At 40.0% G+C, this 20779-nt stretch overlaps 1 protein-coding gene across 1 annotated transcript; it reads right to left on the reverse strand.

Annotated features, from left to right (window-relative positions):
• Positions 1–905: 905 nt before the first annotated feature.
• On the reverse strand, positions 906–20768 carry SLC30A5 (solute carrier family 30 member 5). Its single transcript, XM_065047416.1, has 16 exons — positions 20512–20768; positions 20096–20218; positions 18194–18260; positions 16824–16909; positions 15328–15415; positions 13511–13598; positions 11038–11114; positions 9752–9922; positions 8819–9107; positions 8247–8455; positions 7124–7281; positions 6353–6482; positions 4974–5199; positions 3371–3597; positions 1950–2078; positions 906–1339 (listed from the first exon to the last, which is right to left on the reverse strand). Exons 1-16 carry the CDS (start codon positions 20583–20585, stop codon positions 1169–1171), a joined length of 2313 nt encoding a protein of 770 aa, XP_064903488.1. The 5' UTR covers positions 20586–20768; the 3' UTR covers positions 906–1168.
• Between the last annotated feature and the right edge of the window lie 11 nt (positions 20769–20779).

Genomic DNA, 20779 nt, shown 5'->3' on the forward strand with positions numbered 1-20779 from the left:
TCGATTTGCTGAACTCCAAGGAAAATACTCAAAAGATTCAGACAAGAAGAAAAGGGAGGCATGGGAAGACTGCAGACAGATGTAAGGTTAACTGCCTCAGAAGACACGTTATTACCCCGTTGACAGGTCTTCCCTGAAGACACAGAGTTGTTTATGCTTAATTCCTTGTTAAACACACTTTCTCTTTCCAGTCTAGAAGTCTCAATTTACAGTTTGTTTCAGCAGCTTGCCAAGTCCTAGACTACTGGCACCATCTGGCATTCTCAACCTGGACCGCATTCTTGGGTAATACACAAAGGTACTGCTGGCTACAGTACACCTGCAGCTGTGTTATGTGATTATGAAAAAAGAATCAAGTGACAGAAAAGCCTGAGGTGAAGTTTAGCTGAGTGTGAGGATAACCACTGATTAATTACTTTAAGCTTCAAATTATTGCATTTGTAGTTATTCATACAAGAAGTAAACAACAAAAAAAGTATTTTACATAGTGTATTTTTGATTCTGTGTCTTCCCAGGAAACAGAAAAGTGTCTGCAGTTTTTTCCCTTCACAATTTCTCAGTGCTCACCTGTGGATTTCTTTCCTTAAGAAAACCAATTAGGTTAAAAATGATAATATGTATGTGGTCTGATGCATTAAGTTTAGAAATCACATAATATAAAAACTGTATTTCTATTAGATAATAAAGTGTGCAAAAAAACATGACTAGATGTTGCTTTTTACTCCCCACAATAAAGGTGTATTTTTTTTTCATGCAAAGAGTCTTCAAGCTATGTTTGAAAAAAATATTTTTCAGCGGCTTATGTTTGCATTCCAGTATAAACTGTGTCCATTTCCCACTGCTTCCGTGAAATCATAATCATGATGTTCCACACTTAGAGTATGGAATACATCTCTGCTCATTCACAAGTTGCAAGACTTCCGTTTAATAAAGACCAAGTACAGTATTTAAGATTTCCATTATTTTCACACATACAGTAAATGTTCGAGTCCATCTTATTTCCTTTATAAAAGCATCTTGATCAAATTTTAATAAAGAAAGTATGCTTTAAAAAAATCAAATATATAGTACATTTGTTTCTGTACATGTTTGTGCAAGATCTTCTGACGAAAAAGTAATACAAATATGGAATCCTACAGCTTCACCATTTACACCTCCTTTTTTTGCATCACATGATGTAAGTACCATCTTTGTAGTATTTCATGGATTCCAGTTGCTGAGTCATCGCAAGGACATCCTGAAATCCTGTACTGAGTCCAGACATGTGCTGAAAATAAGCCTCCTTCTCCACTTGGACAGTTAGGTTGTTGACGCCGGCATCTTTCAGAATTGCTGTAACCTGAACAGAACAGCAGGGCTAACATTAGTATCACACCTTATATGCACCTCACAGTAACTTGGAATATTCTGACTCTGAGATACTGTAGCTTAAAAATATATCATCATAAAGGACTACATTTTCTGGAAAGCAGAGACCAGCTTCAGAGGGTATGGCATGGCTTTGCAACTTCTGGGTAATTATCAGTGTCTTGCATAAGCAAAATAAGTTATCTCTTTAAGGAAAAGAAAAATCCAAGGCAGACTGGTATCAGTAAGCCAGTTGTAAACCCATGCTTAGCATCCAGATATCCCCCATGTTTACTGCCTGTTTTGCAGTGTGAAATTCACCTCCTTCTCCTTTTCTCAGAGCAGACGTAGTGCCACTTTCAACAATGAGAAAAAAACAGACTTTTGTTTTGTTTTGGCAGATGTTTCAGCAGACTACTCGTTAGGCAACTAATTCCTGGCTAGCAGGCAAGGGGAAGTACAGCATTAGTGACCAGCTCTGAGACAGTAACTAGCAGTTACAGAAATAATCACAAACAGCAGCTTCAAGCTTCAGTCTGTGGCTGAAAAGCGGCTGCAGAGTGAGAAACGAAGACATTAGGGTCTAAAAACCTTGCACCTACCTGCTGCACAATTCTCTGTTCCATCACATCCGATACCACTTGCACATGTATTGTACCTGCCACAACGCTTGCAGAGTGACACCAAAAATGAGGATCTCTGTAGGATATGACTCCCTCTATTTTTTGAATCTGTAAATAAATTACATTAACAACAACTAATTTAAGAACACATTTAAAACTTGTGTATGTATATTGATATTGATAGCACATATTTAACAGGGAAACAAAGCTGTATAGTGAAGTAGCCTTCCAGCTAAGGCATATACAGAAATACGTAGTATTGAAAGGTCACCTTGCTACTACTCTCAAAGACTAGAAACTAAAAGTCAAACTATATGAAAAACCCAGCAGAGTGCAATGCAAAACAGGATGAGAAAAAAACCAAAACCATTCAGTGTACATATCCCAATAAAATCAATGGACAGACCAACCAGAAAGCTTGCTGGATATTTAAACACTTCTAGGCCATGTTACCTGACTATCCAGGATATGCAGCTGTTTAGTTATCATAGCTGGATTAAATTCAGAGACATAGTATCTTTCCATAACATCATTTTTTTGAAATTTATCTTTGTAGCAGTTCTGGCTGGGATGGATTAACTATTTTTTCACAGCAGCTGGTGAGGTTCTGTGTTTTGCGCTTGTGCCTGGCAGTTTTGATAGCATACTGGTATTTTGGCTATTGCTGAACAGTGCTTGGGTGCTGCCAAGGCTGTCTTTTTCCCACTCTGCCCTCACCCCAGTGAGCAGGCTTGGAGTGCGAAAGAAGATGGGGGGGGACACAGCTGGGACAGAGGACCCAAGCTGGCCAGAGGGATATTGTGTCCCACACCACATCATAGGACCATGGGATAGTTTGGGTTGGTGGGGACCTTAATGATGATCTAGTTTCAAACCCCTCTCTGGGTGGGTATCTGAAAGCAGACACCGTACTGCAGCAGAATGAAAGAGTATTTAGAAAAAACAGCATTACTCCTGTCACCTCACCTACTGTGAACCAGCATGCCCTTCGAGTTATGAACAAGTAAGAAAACCTGCAATTACAGGCTCAAGGTACAATCCTGTAGCCTGAAGTGCACACATCCAGTTTAAAAATGGCACAAGCTTTTGGGAATTGCTATGTTACTTTCTTAGTACTAAGTTCCTTTCCCACAGTGTCACCATACTTGTGTGTAATCCTGAGCTACCCATAACAGCAAAAAACAGTACAAGTTTTTTTTTTTCAGTTGCAAACCAACTTTAATTAGTGGAAATTCTAAACCTGTCTCATCTCTGCAAAACTCATCTAAAAAAACTTGAGCCATGAAGTTATCTAAGACAATGGAAGCTGTCAGACTGAACTACTTGAGTTTAATAATTATCAAGAACAGTTATAGCTTTGTATATTTGTATATGAAAACATTTAGATTTTTTTTTCTGACCTTTTCTAAAGCAGCATGCAGATCTTTCTCCTGTTCTGGAGGAATCCTCAACAAAAGCACCTGACAGGCATCTTTCAATAGTGGGATAACACTAAGAAATATCAGCGTAGCAATAAAGAGAGAGCAGAGCGGATCAGCTATGAGCCATCCAAATTGCTGAATAAATATTGTGGATATGATAACACCAACGCTGCCAAGAGTGTCTGCTAACACATGCAGAAACACACCTGAAAACAAAATAAACCAAGTGATTAGGTTGAACAGTTCTGTTTAAAATATGTGTACACGTTCAGCAGAGGAAACACAGTAAGGTTCATGAAATATAATGAACACCCCTCAAGCTAAACACAGAGGCAACTATCTGCCTAACTGGGTGCAAAATGAAACAAAACAGAGTTTTTCCAATGTTCAATTACAAAACAATGTACAAAAACAAAGCAAACACAAACACAAGAAAAAAAAAGTTATACTCTACAGTGCCACGATCTAGGCAGGCACTCACAGATTAAACCAAATGTGACTATTTGTTAAATTGTTAGTGGGATTTTTACTATATAGCTTAATCATTTAACTCTATAGGGAGGGACTCATTGATCCTTAACAGAAGATAAAAAAAGATCAGTGAAAATGCCTTGGCCTGCTAATGTGGACAGATTTTAACGCAACATTTGTTTTTTGTATGCCAACTCTGCTCCAATTTTATAAGAAGGTTGTCGATCTGCTACTGCTGGGAGTATTCCTTTATACTGTTTTAATGGTGGGTAGCATTCTCAGTGTAAACTCAAAGGGCACAGGAAAATAACCTCTAACTATTTGTAGGATTAGTGCTCGTTAAGTGTCAGGATTTGAAAGAATGTTGAAATAGTTAAGAATATGGGCAGATTTCACAAAAATGCCAGAAAAAGAGCAGCCAGCTGAATTAAGATGTAAAGTAACGAATGAAATAAAAAAGCTTATGCTCCGACATGCTTACGCAAAAAAATGGGATCTTTTATAGATTTTTTTATATGCCAGGCAGCTGGTAGATCAACAACCTTCTAATTGCCGAGGAAAAAAACTCCAAGTAGTAGCTACGCTGAAATTTTTAATATAATTATCCTTCTTAGTTAGATTCTGATTTTAAATTTGAAACACAAATAGGAGCATAGTCTAGACTGTTGGTCTGCATTTTTCTTATTGCCTCCCTCAGTGTTTTTACCACCAGTTGTCACATAATACCTAGAAGCACGGTAATATCTTTACAGATAGAGATCTTGTACTTTCATTTCCAGATGGAACTTAGAACCACGAACTTTTAAGTTCTTTCAATAAGGCTTACAATGACTGCTTATTAATGTTAACGAAGAATGCAAATTGATGCTTTTTACAGGGTACTACCCACATCTGAGAAAGCCAAGCAAAGAAGTATTTCAAGTTCTGTTTCTTCAAGTTAAACTATTAATGAAGAAACAGTTTGAGCAATTCACATATATGACATTAAATGGCTGTTAGATGACTTCTGGAGATTTTAAGCATTATGCAGAGTACAGGGTCTGATTCTGAAAATCTTCAAAGTCTGCTGGGAACCACAGACATCATTTCTGATTCAGCAATCCGTACTCACCTCTCATGTTGGTGTTCATGCCTCCTCCAGAAGGCGCGTGGGAATGCCCGTGGCTGTGCCCATGGTCGGCGTGGGAATGGCTGTGCCCGTGGCTGTGGCTGTGCCCGTGGTGAGAATGGCTGTGATCGTGCGAGTGACAACCTCCCCGAGACGCCCCATGGGAGTGCGCGTGGCTGAAGGCACAGATACCGACCAGGTTTACGATCAGCCCTCCAACAGAGACTGGCTGTGAGAGGGAGAGAAGTCTTTAGCATCATAAGTCTTCCCAAGCGTTCAAGTTCATTTTCCAGGACATGGTAACCAGACACAATGTATGCTTAATAAAGGAAAAAACACGGAAGCATTAACAGCAACAGAACAATTATCCTAACATGGGTTCCTCATCATATTCATTTCAGTATGAAAGCTGATTTCAGAGGAATTCTCTTCGCCTCTCTCTCAAAAAAAAAAGTGATTATCCCTAACATTCCCAAAAACCTCATGTAATAACCACCACCAAAATGCATAACCTAGTATCCACAAATCAGGGCAAAATAGGAAATCTAGTTTTAAGAAGCGGTGATTGGTTTTATTTACTTTCAAAAAGAGATGGAGTGGTTTAAATGCAAGTTTTGCTTTGCTTTTATTGGAAAAAAAAAGTTTATGTACTGTATCTAGGACACATACACTCATCTAAAATTGTACTTAAGTGAAGACAGCAACTACTGCTTTATTGGCTGAGCCGTGCTTTCTATCTGTCTGTATATTTTTCTGCTCTTCTCTTGAAAAATGAGAAAAGTGTAAGAGTAATTCCAGCTAATTAAGGCACTAAAACAATCCTGCTTGGGGGTTATTAGACCTTTCCTATGCAGACTTTGCTTCTTTTGAGGGATTAACCCCTCCTACCACAAGGAAACAAAATCAGTAGTGAAAATGAAGTGAGTATTGCATGTTAAAGAGAAAAAAAAGAAATCAGGCCTCAGTTCCAGCAATGTGCATTTCTATTTGTGGCTACATAAAAATCTCTCTCTTTGCTACTGAAGAGAGCACGAGCGCACAAATTTAAGCGTATGTGGGGAAGAAAACAAGTGAAGCTGGAAATGTGAGAGATGAAGGTTTGGATTTGCAGAATCCCATCTAAAAAAATTGTTTGAAGAAAAGAAAGATCACCATCTAAAGCGATTAGAGTTGTAACATTTTAGAAACAAAAATCCAATTTAACTGTTATAATTAAATTATACTTACCCCTGTATATTTTCATATTTTAAAAAGTCAAGGCACGGTTTAGACCTTGTGAGTACCCAACTTTAGTCTCCTTATCTTTTTTTTTTTTTAATTAAAACCAACATAAATGAACCATTAACTGCTGAACAACATTCAAACAGAATGGCTAAACTTACCGTTAGCATGTTTGTATCTATGTCTGGAGGATCCACCAGTCTGGCCACTGATTCCAGGAAGACAAAGAACGCAATTACCATCAGAAAAAGGCCGTTAATGAATCCAGAGAGGATTTCTACACGTCCATACCTGAAAGCAAGCATGTACTTTTGAGAATGAACAACTGGTACTCTGAACAAATTGCAAAGTCATAATAAATAAAGTTACAATACATTTAATGCAGCATTAAGTTTCCTTTGATTTTTTTCCTCAACACCACAAAATCATGCCTTAATTTCTGGGTTATTTATTTCTGAACAAGAGGTAGCTAGTTTGCAAATGTCCACACAGCAACCGTGCAAAGCTATAATAATCTATTTTTTAAAAACAAATACTGCACATTCAAGGTTTCAAACTGCTCAACTTCCACGCAATTTAACCACACAAATATTGATTATATTAGCACTATTGAAATCCTCATACAAACACCGACTTGCAAGACATTTTTGTTTGACAGACACACACATACATAGAGTAAGGCAATCTTTACATAATTTAACAGTGAAAAAGCTTTATTTGTGGAGGTAAATGAAAATCACATTTCAGGCACTTTTTTGCTGGGTAAGAGGGGAATAGCATGAACAAAAATGGAGCAGAAAAGACACACAGCAAAAAACACACAGAAGCATGCACCATTAAAATAACCTGAACATATCTTTACGGCAGAGCACTTTGAAAATGAGCAAGTAGAATAATTTTCAGACAGTCCTTAAAGAACCTAATATACGTACCCATAGGAGAATATGCGAGTTGCTTTCCATCTTGTCATCAGAGCTGCAAAAAGTCCCATCACTAACGCAGAACAATCAAAAAGCATGTGAAATCCATCAGAAATAAGACCAAGGCTATTGGTCCATACTCCATAAAAAAGCTCTACAAAAGTGAAAGCCTAAAACAAAAGAGAGTTTGAATTTTTCCTTCAACATTAACTGGTAATTTAATGTCTTGGCAGCTAGCAGGAAACTCCATAGGACACTTGATAGTTTTTCAAGGTATTGTTCAAAGAATTTCTAGACCATTTTCTCTCTTCTCCGACCAAACAAAAATAACCGATACATTCCAAGTCTATGAAGAGACATTTTTGAACCTACACACCACAAAAGCCTCAGACCTAAGAAAAGAACCCCCAAAAGGAACAGATTTTTAATTTAAAATTTTAAACTGATGTTGTACAAACAAGTTTTAAGCATTTTGTTATTAAGCAGTGTAACAACCAGTAGGTTGACTGTTTAAATCTTCCCTGCACAATTTACTACTATTAATTGGTCTGCCTATAAACTTTGTTTCCCACCTTTCATAACTCATAATGGAATTCCTTAAAGTCATCACGGATACTTCAAGTTTCTTTCCATAATTTCTTGGATAATTGCCAAAGAACAAACAGATCTTTGCAAATGAGGTTCTACCAGTCTTGCTTACTGAATGATCTTTTCCTATCTGAGAAAGAGTGAAGCTAGAAATAAAACTGGCCGACTCCAAAATGATGCTACTCAGTCCCACACTTACTATTTGGTGTCCCCATCCTTGAAGGACTTATTAGTTTCAGCTCATCTGCTGGTAATATTGAGATATCTCAATCTTAAATATACCATCATACAAGCAGTTAGCTACTGGTATAATTGTTACACACAGAAACACTGCCACACTGTGACTACAAATCAAAGTGACCTGCCACCCACTGTAAGATTAGCACAGGAATCTTCTACTTTAACATTCCATCTATTCCATCAAGGGTCACTTTAAAAACAATCAACCAGGGAAACCTTTTAAAGAATAACTCTTCTTACTGTACTGTGTGTGTACTACTGTGATTCGGTCTGAAAAAAAAAAACAAAAAACAAACGATGCACTTACCAGATTTAAGCACAAGAAATAGAAGATCTGCCTGGAATCATACTCCTCAAGGATTTGTTTCAGTGACTCCTTAATAAACCGAGGTAATGACTGAGAGCTCTGCTGTAATGCATCACCCATGAAGTTATAGAGAGGGGTGCCTTCAGGGGAATAGCCAATAAGGGTACCCTTCTGCCCTTTCCTGGAGGGGGAGGACAGGATATTGGCAGCTGCAAGGAAAGTATTGAAGTTTTTGTTGCTGTTTCTAAGCTTCACAGCTATTTTATAATGCGTTTTAGCAGCAATCAAAGCTTACATGAGATTTGCAGACAGCAAAGTGATTGTCAGCTTTATCTTGGAGTTTATAATTAGATGTCATTGCTATGCAAGATTAGGTCATCACTGCCACAATAGAACAGATTACTTTTTTTTTTTGGTAGACAGACAGTAAAGGAGCAAACAGTCACAGGCCCTTTTTACTCAAAAGAATCCATAAATGCTCATCCAAAAGAATTCTGCACACATCCATTTTCTGATGGGCTTCTTAGTCACACAGACAATAGATTTATTAAAAGACAAATAAGAGTACGTACATAAAATGAAGAAGACAGCACTCACTACCACCCCTCCAGAAAGAACATGCTCTGTGCTTTCATGGTGCGGTGGCTTGTTCATAGCTCGAAGCTGGTCTGTTATTGGATGTGTCCAAAAATTGCCAAAAAGCAGTGCACTAACGAAAATAAGAAAGGACCCATATCGGGCACACGTGGAAGCTTCCATCTTGACAGAGCATATTGATTCCATGTAGAAATCCAGGATCACAACAAAAAAGATGACTGTTACAAAAGGCATGATGAGAGAAGACCAAGACTCTACTTTACTCTGCAACAGAAAACACATTTCAAACAGAATTGTTTGCCATTAGATGTGATTTTACATACACCGTTAAATCTAGTTCATTTTCATTACAAATGTTTTCAGCTATCCATTGAAACATTAATACTTTTACACTTTCAATGTATTAATATAAAACCAATTTTCCAGCTATAGAAAGACACATAAAGCGAATATGTACTACAGTACCTTATTTTAAATACTTTAGTGTGTTTAAAAGCAATGCCATACACAATGCCATGGTTGCAATGGTCTACTCTCCCTAAGGCATAACGAACACATTTTTAAATTACAATAATCCACTCCTCAGGAACAAAAAAGCCCAGTATTTATTAATTCATTAATACTTGTGCAATGTTAGTATATGAATGTAGGATACATCTGAGCCAGAAAGATGAAATAAAGTTATCACACAAAAGAGGGTATTATGGTACCACACAGATATACGCCAAAATATAGAAGAAAAATTTCAAACAGAGCTTACTAGAAAAATAAACAAGGCAACTCTGGTAATTTTAAAGCTATCACAACATAAAGATTTAAACTGCACTATTATGAAGAAAAGATTTAAACTGCACTTCACAAGCAGAAGCAATACAAAAAATTATTTATTTTTATACTTGCTATCTTACCTCTGTTGTCAGAGAGAGAACAATGACCCATGGGCACAACAGAAGCACAGAAACAAGATGAGACAAAGCCTGAAGACGCTTGGCTCCACCTACATCTACTGAGAGTTTTCGGGAAGCCATGTGAAAACCAACCTTACAGCACAATGCCAGTACCAGAAGCAGCACTCCTCCCTGGAAACACAGAGGGATCCCGTTAGCCCTTCTTGACAGCTAAATACCTCACTCCAAACAAAGGGACACTTACATGAAAGAAGATTAACATGCTTTCTCTAAGTTATCAAGAAAAGCCAAAGACAGGATATTTTCTCTAATTGTTACTCTAGTTATAAACAGTAACTAGGCATACATGGTTACACCTCAGCACTATTCACAACAGCCTAATATGACCTGAAGTTTAAAATCCTCAAAGTGTGAATTGGTAGTGAATAGCATACGAGGAAGAAGAAAAATCACACAAAACTGGGTTTCCCATCTTCCATTATTAAGAAAGTGTTGAAAGTATAGGTAAACCTCAAAAGTGTAACGTCATCTTGGTCTCTAATCCTTGCATATCCTTTACCTTCACTTACCTTTAATCGCGCCATGTTTCTTCACAATATTTTCTTTCACAACTGTTCTATAAATGAACCACAAGCTAGACAAGCAGCACCTCATCTCCCCGAGATCACACTTGCTTTGCGCACAGTTAACCCGTCTGTCTAAACATTTGATTTATTTTTATGTTAATAGTTTCTCCGCTGCTCCATATACTTTTTTTCCTACTTTAGTCATCAATGCAGCCACTTTAGCAACAAGACTAAGCTAACAGAACAATTCCATCAGCCAGCTCAACCCCATATGGTAAGATTTTGATACACAAGTCATTCATGTAACCTATTATAATGGGACTATACTACTGAGAACTATCAGAAACCATATCTTCAAATACAAGCACCTAACATAAAGGCAAGACTGGATAAAGATATAGAAGCAGCAACAAAAGACAGACCCCCAAAGTGAGCAAGAAATGGCTTAGATGACAGAAAACTTCATGATAATTTTAATGAGACTTTTTAGGTTACGCATTGCAAAGTCCTTGTCAGCTACACAATTTGAATACTGTATGGTTTGGCTTGCTGTATTGAAGCTGCTCATAATCAGGTTGTAAAAATCAGTGATAGTTCAGTTCCAATATGGGGAGGGGATGTTGAAAATTTCGATTCAGGCTTGGATTAGCTCTGAGGTGGTGAAATTCTTACCTACAAAACTTAAATAAACATCAACCTACTAAAAACAAAGTTACTTACCTTGTGATCTGCAACACCAAGGAAAGCAATGATTGTATACAAAACATGGGTAAGAGCACTGTCATGATGCCCCTCAGCTAAATAAAAACATTAAGGAAGAGTTTCAATTGATTTTTTTTTTAAAACAAGGAAAAGGCAGAGGTAGCAGAAGACCACAGAAAGTAGAAGTAAGCAAACTGAACTTCAAGTTTTGCCAGATCCTCAAAATTCAGGAAAGATGAATATATTTCCACAGAAAATAGTTAAAAATATTGAGGGGAAAAAATTAGTGTTTTAAAACATGAGAACATAGTCACTTTTAAATACTAACAGCAGTCTTCATATAGGTCTTATGTTGGTTTTGGCAACCAGACTTCAAAAAATATACTCAAAAGCCTTAAAAATTAGATTGATTTTCACTAAAAGCACTAAAACAGTCAGGTGTCTGAAATATATTTATATCTTTCCAGTTTCTAATTATTTAAACTTTAGAAAAAAAATAGTAATTTACAAGCACAATGCAGCAAATATTAAAATAATGATAGCTTCTGGAAAAACTGTGAGAGTCACTTGAACAATGAACTTACTCACTGAAAACTCAGGGGGTTAATTGATACTAATATACCATTTGCATCTGTAACTCCATGTTTTCATCCTTCCTCCAGAAAGTTTACTTGGCCCTTGTTCATTTTCACAAGTTCCTGCTCCTGGGTCAGAGCAACGCCCCAGTATCAATCCAGGCTGGGGGATGAAGGGATTACTGTATCTCGGGCTGCATCAAAAGGAGCATGTTGAGCGGCTTGAGGGAGGTGATTCTGCCCCTCTGCTCTGGTGAGACCCCACCTGGGGTCCTGTGTCCAGCTCTGGAGCCCTCAGCACAGGAAAGACATGGACCTGTTGGAGAGGGACCAGAGGAGGCCACAAAAATGACCAGAGGCTGGAACAGCTCTGCTGTGAGGACAGGCTGAGAGAGTTGGGGTTGTTCAGCCTGGAGAAGAGAAGGCTCCGGGGAGACCTTATTGTGGCTTTTCAGTACTTAAAAAGGGGCTTATGAGAAAGAGAGGGACAGACTTTTTAGCAGGGCCTGTTATGACAGGACAAGGGTAATGGTTTTAAACTAAATGAGGGGACATTCAGGCTAGACATGAGGAAGACATTTTTTACAATGAGGGTGGTGAAACACTGGCCCAGGTTTCCCAGAGAGGTGGTCAATTCCCCATCCCTGGGGACATTCAAGGCCAGGCTGGATGGGGCTCCGAGCAACCTGATCTAGGTGAAGATGTCCCTGCTCATTGCAGGGGGGTTGGACTAGGTGAGCTTTGAAGGTCCCTTCAAACCCAAACTATTCTATGATTCTATGAATCTTTCTGGATATACAGAAAAGACTGCCAGCCAGGCTGTCAACCATTTACTGCGCACATTTAGGCTACAGCCATTACGTCTAGAATTCCTAAAAGAAAAGGAGACTTATCAAAAGGGCTTTGTATGGGGAAATAGCAGAAGATTTGGCGAGGAGATTAGTTAAATGTAAATCCGCTCAAGTGACTTGCACCTGTGTGTAGAAAAAGCACATAGACCACACTAATTGTTTTACCGACCTTGTGTGCTTGATGAGTAGAACCTCTGTGTTAGATAACGTAGGCCTGTGAGAAACTCTAGGCACCTTATCACTATGTCTGAGATTCCTGCCTTGTTGTGAGAAAGAGCAGGAGGCTGCACCTGCCTGAAGCCTTGAAATACAGGCGAGCTCAGCAGGCCTGGCGATCTTCCAGCAGGGCTGAACTGACCAGCGCCTGTGTCCCACGCTTGTCACCTCTGCCTGGGAGCTTAGGTGTGGCATCAGAGATCCCCCAGTATAGAGGTAACTAAAATAAATCTTGCTCTTCACAATGCATTTGTGGCCTCTGGCTCTTCTTGTGACGTGCCTGTGTATGTGTACGCAGGCTTCTAGCAATCCTAAGTGGTCTGATATGTGTAAATGGGCAGGGAGCCTTTAACTACAACTTAAAATCTATAGCTGTGTCCTAAGCCATCAAAGTAAGCAATGCCATTCTTTTGGTGTAAACATCAGTATTTAGATATAAAAATAAAATCTTATTCTATAATATTCTCAAAAGATAACATTCCTATAAAGAAAAATGCAAGCTTATTTAATTATGTGCACTGAACTTCACATTACAGTGTCACAGTATGTTTGGGATTGGAAGGGACCTCAAAAGATCATCTAGTCCAATCCCCCTGCTGGAGCAGGAACGCCTAGGTGAGGTCGCACAGGAACATGTCCAGGCAGGTTTTGAATGTCTCCAGAGTAGGAGACGCCACAACCCCCCTGGGCAGCCTGTTCCAGTGTCTGTCACCCTCACTGAGAAGAAGTTTCTTCTCAAATTTAAGTGGAACCTCTTATGTTCCAGCTTGATCCCATTACCCCTTGTCCTATCATTGTATGGTCCAGTAATAACAGGCACTTGCTCTTACACGCAGCAAGAAAGGATACGATGTTCTGCTATTTTAGCCATGAGGTCATCATTATCAAAGAGCAGTAAGCAGATGACAGCTATGATGAAAAATGCAGCACCTCTTGTCTGTAAAAAACAAAACAAAACACAACACAACACACAACAAAAAAAACACCTCAAATATTTTTATAATGTGCTGCAACAGATTAATGCAAAAAAAAAAATCCAGGAAGTCGTTTTCCCTCCCTGATCAATGTTAGCATATTTTAGTTCAGTATGAAGGATGAGGAAAATACCCATTCTTTTTTCAAATGACCTTGACAATATAATTTTATATTTGTTCTAATTTTCAGGTTTACTAGATAACTCAGGCCAAATCACTGCTCTAACAAGCTAGAAGCCCCTATGTTATGAAGTTCAAGTGTGATTGCTTCCTTCTTCGTGGTGTTTCTGCTTGTCAAAATGCACAGCTACTTAAGCCTGATGATTTAATATCCTGTAGCATTAAGGAACTATAAACAAGATCTATTGGACAAACTGTAGAATTTTGCCTTAGGGAAAGTAAACACTAGAGCACTGTATAAAGAGCTCTGCAGTGCTTTTGTGAGGAAGGCAGAGAGGTAGCTACGAAATAACAGCTCCCAGAGCTTTCACCACCCTGACTTAAGACACTACAATTTTGGTATATATTATCTTGGCAAGACACTGAGCTCTACAGCTAAAGAATACTGCTACAATCCATCTTCCAAAGCAAAATACAGCTATCACATCCTCTTTGGAATGCCAGCTGACTTCTCTTTGCCACAGTTCACTTCATTAAGCTGAAACATTCAGAGGACAGGGGTTTTGCTCCCTTGTTTCTGTGGACTTGAGATACTCAGCTTTACTTCCAAGCATGGCACACTAAGATACAGAACCTCTCTCAAGCTCCACATCTACCCTGTGGGTGGTTGGTGGGATAAAAGATTTGCCTTCTAGATGAGGAGCTTCATGTTGGATGCCCATAGCATCTCAATTTGAGGCAGGGCGTGTGTAGTGTCAGACGAGATGACTGCTTTTCACTCTAAGGCCACCCTAAAAGCGAATAGGGGACTCCAACAGCAGTTACAAGACAAATTTCAAAACTCACAGCCTGAGGTGGCACCAAAGCCATACTTCCTCTTACACAGGAAGTACTCTGGCCTTGGGTATCTTCCTCCAGCTACCACTGGTTTTGAGTCAAAGTGGCCAAGACTACTAGGTGGTGGGACGAGCTCATTCCGTTCAGGGGTGATTAGGCACAGTTAGAAAATACCTTCCAAAATTGTGTGTAACGCAACTTGAACAAAGGATGTCTCAAGTGTGGATCTCTGACTGAGTGAAGGACTGGGCCCATGCATTCAGCACACATAAGCTCTTGCAGTCATTAAAGTACTTAGATAGCTTTTTGGCAGAAAAAAACCCAAAGTATGTGAAAAACTACAGATATTGAAGAGACTAGGCAAGGATCTGGACGCTGTATTGCTGGACTTCAGCGCCTAAAGACCAGAATGACTACAACGCACACATCTCCTTTTGTCAGTTTGACCCTAAAATTCCTTATGTGCAAATATCATTCTCAAGATCCTTTTGTGCCTACAAATAGAAAATACTTCTCAGGTATCTGCAATGGCTCTCCAACAACTCCTCCCAGTTTTCCTCTTAATGTCATATTTATTATTTCAAGTAGTACATCTTCTCATTTCATCACTAGCTAAGCTAAAAAAACAACACAGTTTCTATGAACACAGGTCTGAAACACTGTTTGTTCGAGGTAAAGAAGTACTTGAATTTACATTCAGTATTTTTTACATTTGGTAAAATAAATTTTAAATACCTTTGCTGGTCCTCCACCTGAGCTTGTGAACAAGACACTAAGGAGTGATATCACAACCACATCACTGTGTTCAAACAGCAACAATGTCCTATAAAAAAGTGAAATAAACAATTATGTCCACTTACTAGGAGTTTACTTACCTCACAAGCTTGATACATGCTATTTCACCTAAAATTCAATGACACAGTAGTCAAAGATTTATCCTGTGATTTCAACAGGAAGTTTAAATAATTGAATAGGATAAATGCAAATCTATTTGCCTTCACCAGCAACAGATCTAGCTGTGGACAACTAGACATATCACAAAACAGAGAATGTTCTGACTCAAGGAACAGATTAAAATCATTCTTTTATAGATTACTTTAAATTGTACTTTCTTTTAGTAACACAACAAGATATTAATTTGCTCAAGATGAAATTATTATTACCATTACATCACCCCCTCTAAACCAAAGTTTCTGGCTCACAGAAAGAAAAGGTCCTATTCTATTGCATTACAGCCCGTTTACTGAGATCTTGATGGTCTACAACATCAGAACCTCTTAGTTGCTGAAAGTAAGAATTTCTAACTGGTACACTATCTCTTTCAGACAGAAAAGACTGACTAATAGGCTTTATTGACAGCCTTCCAGAGCATAACATGAAAATAACAATTCCTGTCAAGATTACCAAATGGTTCTGCCATTCTCTGCATAGCCACACAATGTGCTATGGCCCATGTTCTTGGTTCTGTTTGGGAAGACTGACAGCATCCACAATACAGAATTAAGGAATCTGCTACTTGCAGGTATGCCTTTTGCTGTATAGAGGACAAGACTTCAGTATCAAAAAATGTATCATTTAAGGCTTCACCTTCCCCTCTCTAATGAAAGATGCTAATACATTAACTTCAATTTTTTGAAGTCTAATGTTATTCTTTCATAGTTAGTCAGTCAGTACTGCTAACAAACAGCAAAAGTGATTTTACATGGAGTACACGCACTAATGCTACCCAACTCCAACACAGCACAGGCATACAACCAGATAAAGCAATGCTCTGTCACAAATGCAGAAATTTATTATGGCCCCCTGGCACAGGAATATAAGTGGTTATCACCAGCAGTCAAGCCATGGACTTCAAACAGTCAAATAAAAAATGTGGTTTACATTAATAAGACTAGGGAAATAATGAAAATGACAGTTAGTACAGCAGTCAGTGAGCTTGTTAAATCACTCACATCAATTGTTTAAGCACTATCAAGAATTTTACTGGCATCTTGTCAAAGAATCAATTAAGAAAATTACAAGTTCTACACAAAATTCTATGTACCTTTTCCCAAGCACAACCGAGTTCACAGGGAAAAGCAAAGATTCAACTAAAATTGCAAAAAATAAAGCAAGAAGCTGGCTTTATGGACTAATGGACACAAAACAAAAAACAAAGGAGGAAGACAGGAAAAGATCACAAAAAAAATCTTAAAAAGATAAAACATTCTTTACAGTAAATAAATAATTACCTCAGTGGTCCACAAAGAGTAAGGCCAAAAAACCACAAGAGCGAAATGATACATCCCACAACAGCATGCTTAAAAATTTTGATCCACTACAAAAGAAAGGTATTTCATTATCATTTTCTCCACAGTTTCAAAATAAACACCCCATTATAAGCATTCTTTAACACAGTAGCTGTAGAAATAGAGGGGAAACCAAATGCTCTGCAAGTTCTGCAAAATTTTGAGTGTGATTATCTTCTTAATTATTTTTCCAGTAAGTACGGTTTGGACACATTATGAACTAGATTTCTTTTCTAGCAGAGTACTAGATTATATAGCATAGTCTGAGATCTCTTTAAAAAAAGGCCTGGAAAAAATGCTGAAAAAAATGCAAGTCCATTTATCTGTCAAAGACGCTGTTTATTTTGTAATCTATTTTATATATCTGACAAGCATATGTAGAACTAGGTAAAACATCCAAGATAAAGAGACCAAGACCTTAAGTCTACAAATACTTATGTATGTGTTAAATTTTTTCTTCAGGAAGCAGGTTATAATTCAGCTATTCAATACATTATTAACTGTAAATGCAAGATTTTGAAGAAGAGTAATTCATTTTGGAAATATATTAAAGAAGAAAAAGTGCCCATCACAAAAATCACATCTTCAAAATCCAGAATTTTAAATTTTTTAGCAAGAGGGAAATCATAAATTGAGAGATTTTTCTGAACATGAATCAAAGACGAAATTTATTCCTGTTCACACTTTAAAGTAGTTGACATTTGGAACATTTTTGAGGCTATCCTTCAGATTCTCTCGACTTAGCACACACACTGATGACATCGTACATGCGCCAAGTTTTTGTGCACATAATTACATAAAACCAAGATGAATATGGAGCAGGTGAAGAAAATTAATCTCTTATAAAGCAGTACGTTCCAACCTGGCCCTCCTCTGACATCTTGAGACACTGGGAGCTCAAGAGAGGTCTGAAGAGCACAGACTAACTCCCCATTACAGTATACCATGCAGAAAGCACTCTTTTGGCAGGAAGGACATGACCGAAGCACTTGAACATTCCGGTAGTCCTGAATTCAACCTCAGAATCTGTCGAAGTTGGCTAAATAGACTAAACTCTTTTTGAAAATCCAGTCCTCAAAACAGAGGCTCGTACGGAGCCAAGGACCAAGCTTTTCACGATACTCTCAAAAGGAGCTGACATAAGCTAAAAATGCTGATTGTTTTTTACAGCGCACTAGAGATGAAGCTAGTTGCACAATTCTGGAAGTTGCAACCACATCTTCCAAGCGAAGCAAACTTTGTTCTGTGGCAAAAGCCATGTTGTCAAGAATTATCTACAAAGATGTGAACCATTATTACATATGTCAACTCACCTGACGCTTTGTTACAACTTTTCCGGAAGAAAATGGTTTTTGAAACAAAACCATAAAAATTGCAGACCTGTTAAAAGAAAAAAGTTCTCTATTAGTGTGTTAGCAGTCAGCTTTTTATTCAAATCAGCTCTAAATAACTAGGTATCTCATACGAGGCTCAGCTGACAAAACTGCTTCCTCTACATTTTACATTAAAAAGCCACATTGATCACACTAACTGGTTTTATTTTCCCTGTTGCATTACATGTGTCAGATACCAGTACAAAGGTAAGTGAACTTCAGTTCTGGTCAGTTTTAAATGCAAGTTCTTCAGAGAATGGCTAACGAGACATCTCGTGTGATTTACTAAAATCAAAGTAACTGATCTCAGACGTTTTCAGGAGAAATAATACATCTACCCAAAGGCTTACTCACATATGGAATGCTGAATACAGTCTTGTTAGAAATGGTGAGAAACACCATGCATCTTTCTCAACTGGGATAAAGAGTAAATGATGGGGAAGAACACTATGGTGCTTGGGAACATGCAAGTCAGATGCCCAGAAATGCAAACGAATTTGAAATAAAAGGAAAAAATGAGGTTACAAATATTCCAACTCTGACAGGTTTATTACAGAAATCCTCTTCCACAACATATAAGGCAAACATGAAGCACGATTGTGTCTGCAAAGGTTGTTTCTATAGATTTGCTATCAGTTTCTACACTTTTCTCCATCAGGGAAAAAGAGCAGTTGAAGCTCATAAGAACTACAGGAATATAAACTATAAGGAAGAAACTTGTCTTCTATACCCTTCTTAAGACAACTTGGACATGCCTGAGCTTCCTGTGATCAGTGCTATCATGGTATGAACAATATCAGTGCAGAAAAACCATTTAAGTTTCTTGAGGGTAGAGGCTTTACAGAGAGACCTGGATGGACTAGACAACTGGGCAATCACCAACCGCATGAAATTCGACACAGGCAAGTGTGGGATTGTCCACCTGGTACAGGCTAATCCTGGTTAAACATACAAACTGGGTGATGAGAGGCTGGAGAGCAGCCCCATGGAAAGAGATCTGGGCGTCTGGGTTTGTGGCAAGTTGACCATGAGCCAACAGTGTGTCCAGGCAGCCAAGAGGGAACTGTGTCCTGGCTGCATCATACACAGCATTGCCAGCCGGGCAGGGAGGTGACTGTCCCGCTCTGCACTGGTGCGGCCTCACCTCCAGTATTGTGTGCAGTTTTGGGGACCTCAGTATAACAAGGAACATCAAACTGTTAGAGTGTGTCCAGAGCAGGGTGACCAAAATGAAAAAAGGTCTTGAGGGCAAGAATGAGGAGCAGCAGCTGAGGGCATTTGGTTTGCTCAGCTTGGAGAAGGCTGAGGTGTGATATCATCACAGCCTACACCTTCCTCACCAGCAGCAGGGGATGGGGAGGTGCTGATCTCCTCTCTCTGGTGACCAGTGACAGGACACGCAGGGATCGGTCAAAGCTGCATCAGCCTAAAGTCATATTATGAATTAGGAAGAGGTTCTTCATGGAGAAGGTAGTCTATCACTGGAACAGGCTACCAAGGGAAGCGGTCATGGCACTAAATCTGTCAGAGTTCAACATGCGCCTGGACAACGCCCTTGGTCATATGGTTTAGTTTTAGGTAGTCCTGTGAGGAGCAAGGAGTTGGACTCCATGATCCTTGTGGGTCCCTTCCAACTTGAGACATGATTCTAAAATCACAGTGAGCAGAGATGTGAAAGACAAACTGCTATGAACAGAGTATTTCCTGGATCCACTGCTACGCCTTCTCCTCAATTAACCTCTAATAACATAAGGCAAGGTACAAGCCTGGTGCTGACAAAGACCACCACAGATGAACCGTGCCACGGCAGCAAGTGGACAAGGCTCCAGCCCCTACACTCACCCCAGCTGCACTATAAAGATGAACTGCACGAGGTGGACTGCTTTCAGAAGGTCGTAAGATTCAAACAGCCCCACGGCTTTCAGAAACTTGGTGAAGCACAGCAGCACGATGTACCGGGTCAGCCTGCAAAAGGAGAGAGGGCGCTTTGAACGCGCGGCCGCGCACACGCCGCCCCCGGGCCCAGCCCCAGGCCCGGCCCGGCCCGGCCCAGCCCCAGGCCCGGCCCAGCCCCAGGCCCGGCCCAGCCCGGCCACAGGCCCGGCCCCGCCGCCGCCTCTCGTTCCCCGCGGCCCGCACGGCAGCCTGCGGAGCCACGTCAGCTGTCCCCCGGCCGGGACGGCGACAGGAGCACGACTCGGGGCTCGCCCGAGGCACCCTCACCCACCGCAGCGGACGCTCCCCCCCGCTGCCGTTACCGGGCGCTGGGCACATCCACGGGCCCCAGCATGCCGCCGCCGGCCAAGGCCTGCCCGCTGTACTTCTCCTCCATGCCGGGGCGGGGGAGCGGGCGCGGCCCGGCGCCAGTGCGAGGGAAGGGGTGGAGCGCTCAGGCGCGGCGCGGCCCGACCGCCCCGCAGCGGCGCCACCTCATGGTGCGCGGCCCGCCGGCCGCCACCGCGGGAACGGAGCCGGGGGAAGCCGCCGCCGCTCTGCGCGCAGGCGCCGGCCGCAGTGCGCAGGCGC

This window comes from Columba livia, chromosome Z (assembly GCF_036013475.1).
Source record: "Columba livia isolate bColLiv1 breed racing homer chromosome Z, bColLiv1.pat.W.v2, whole genome shotgun sequence".
Lineage (NCBI taxonomy): Eukaryota > Metazoa > Chordata > Aves > Columbiformes > Columbidae > Columba > Columba livia.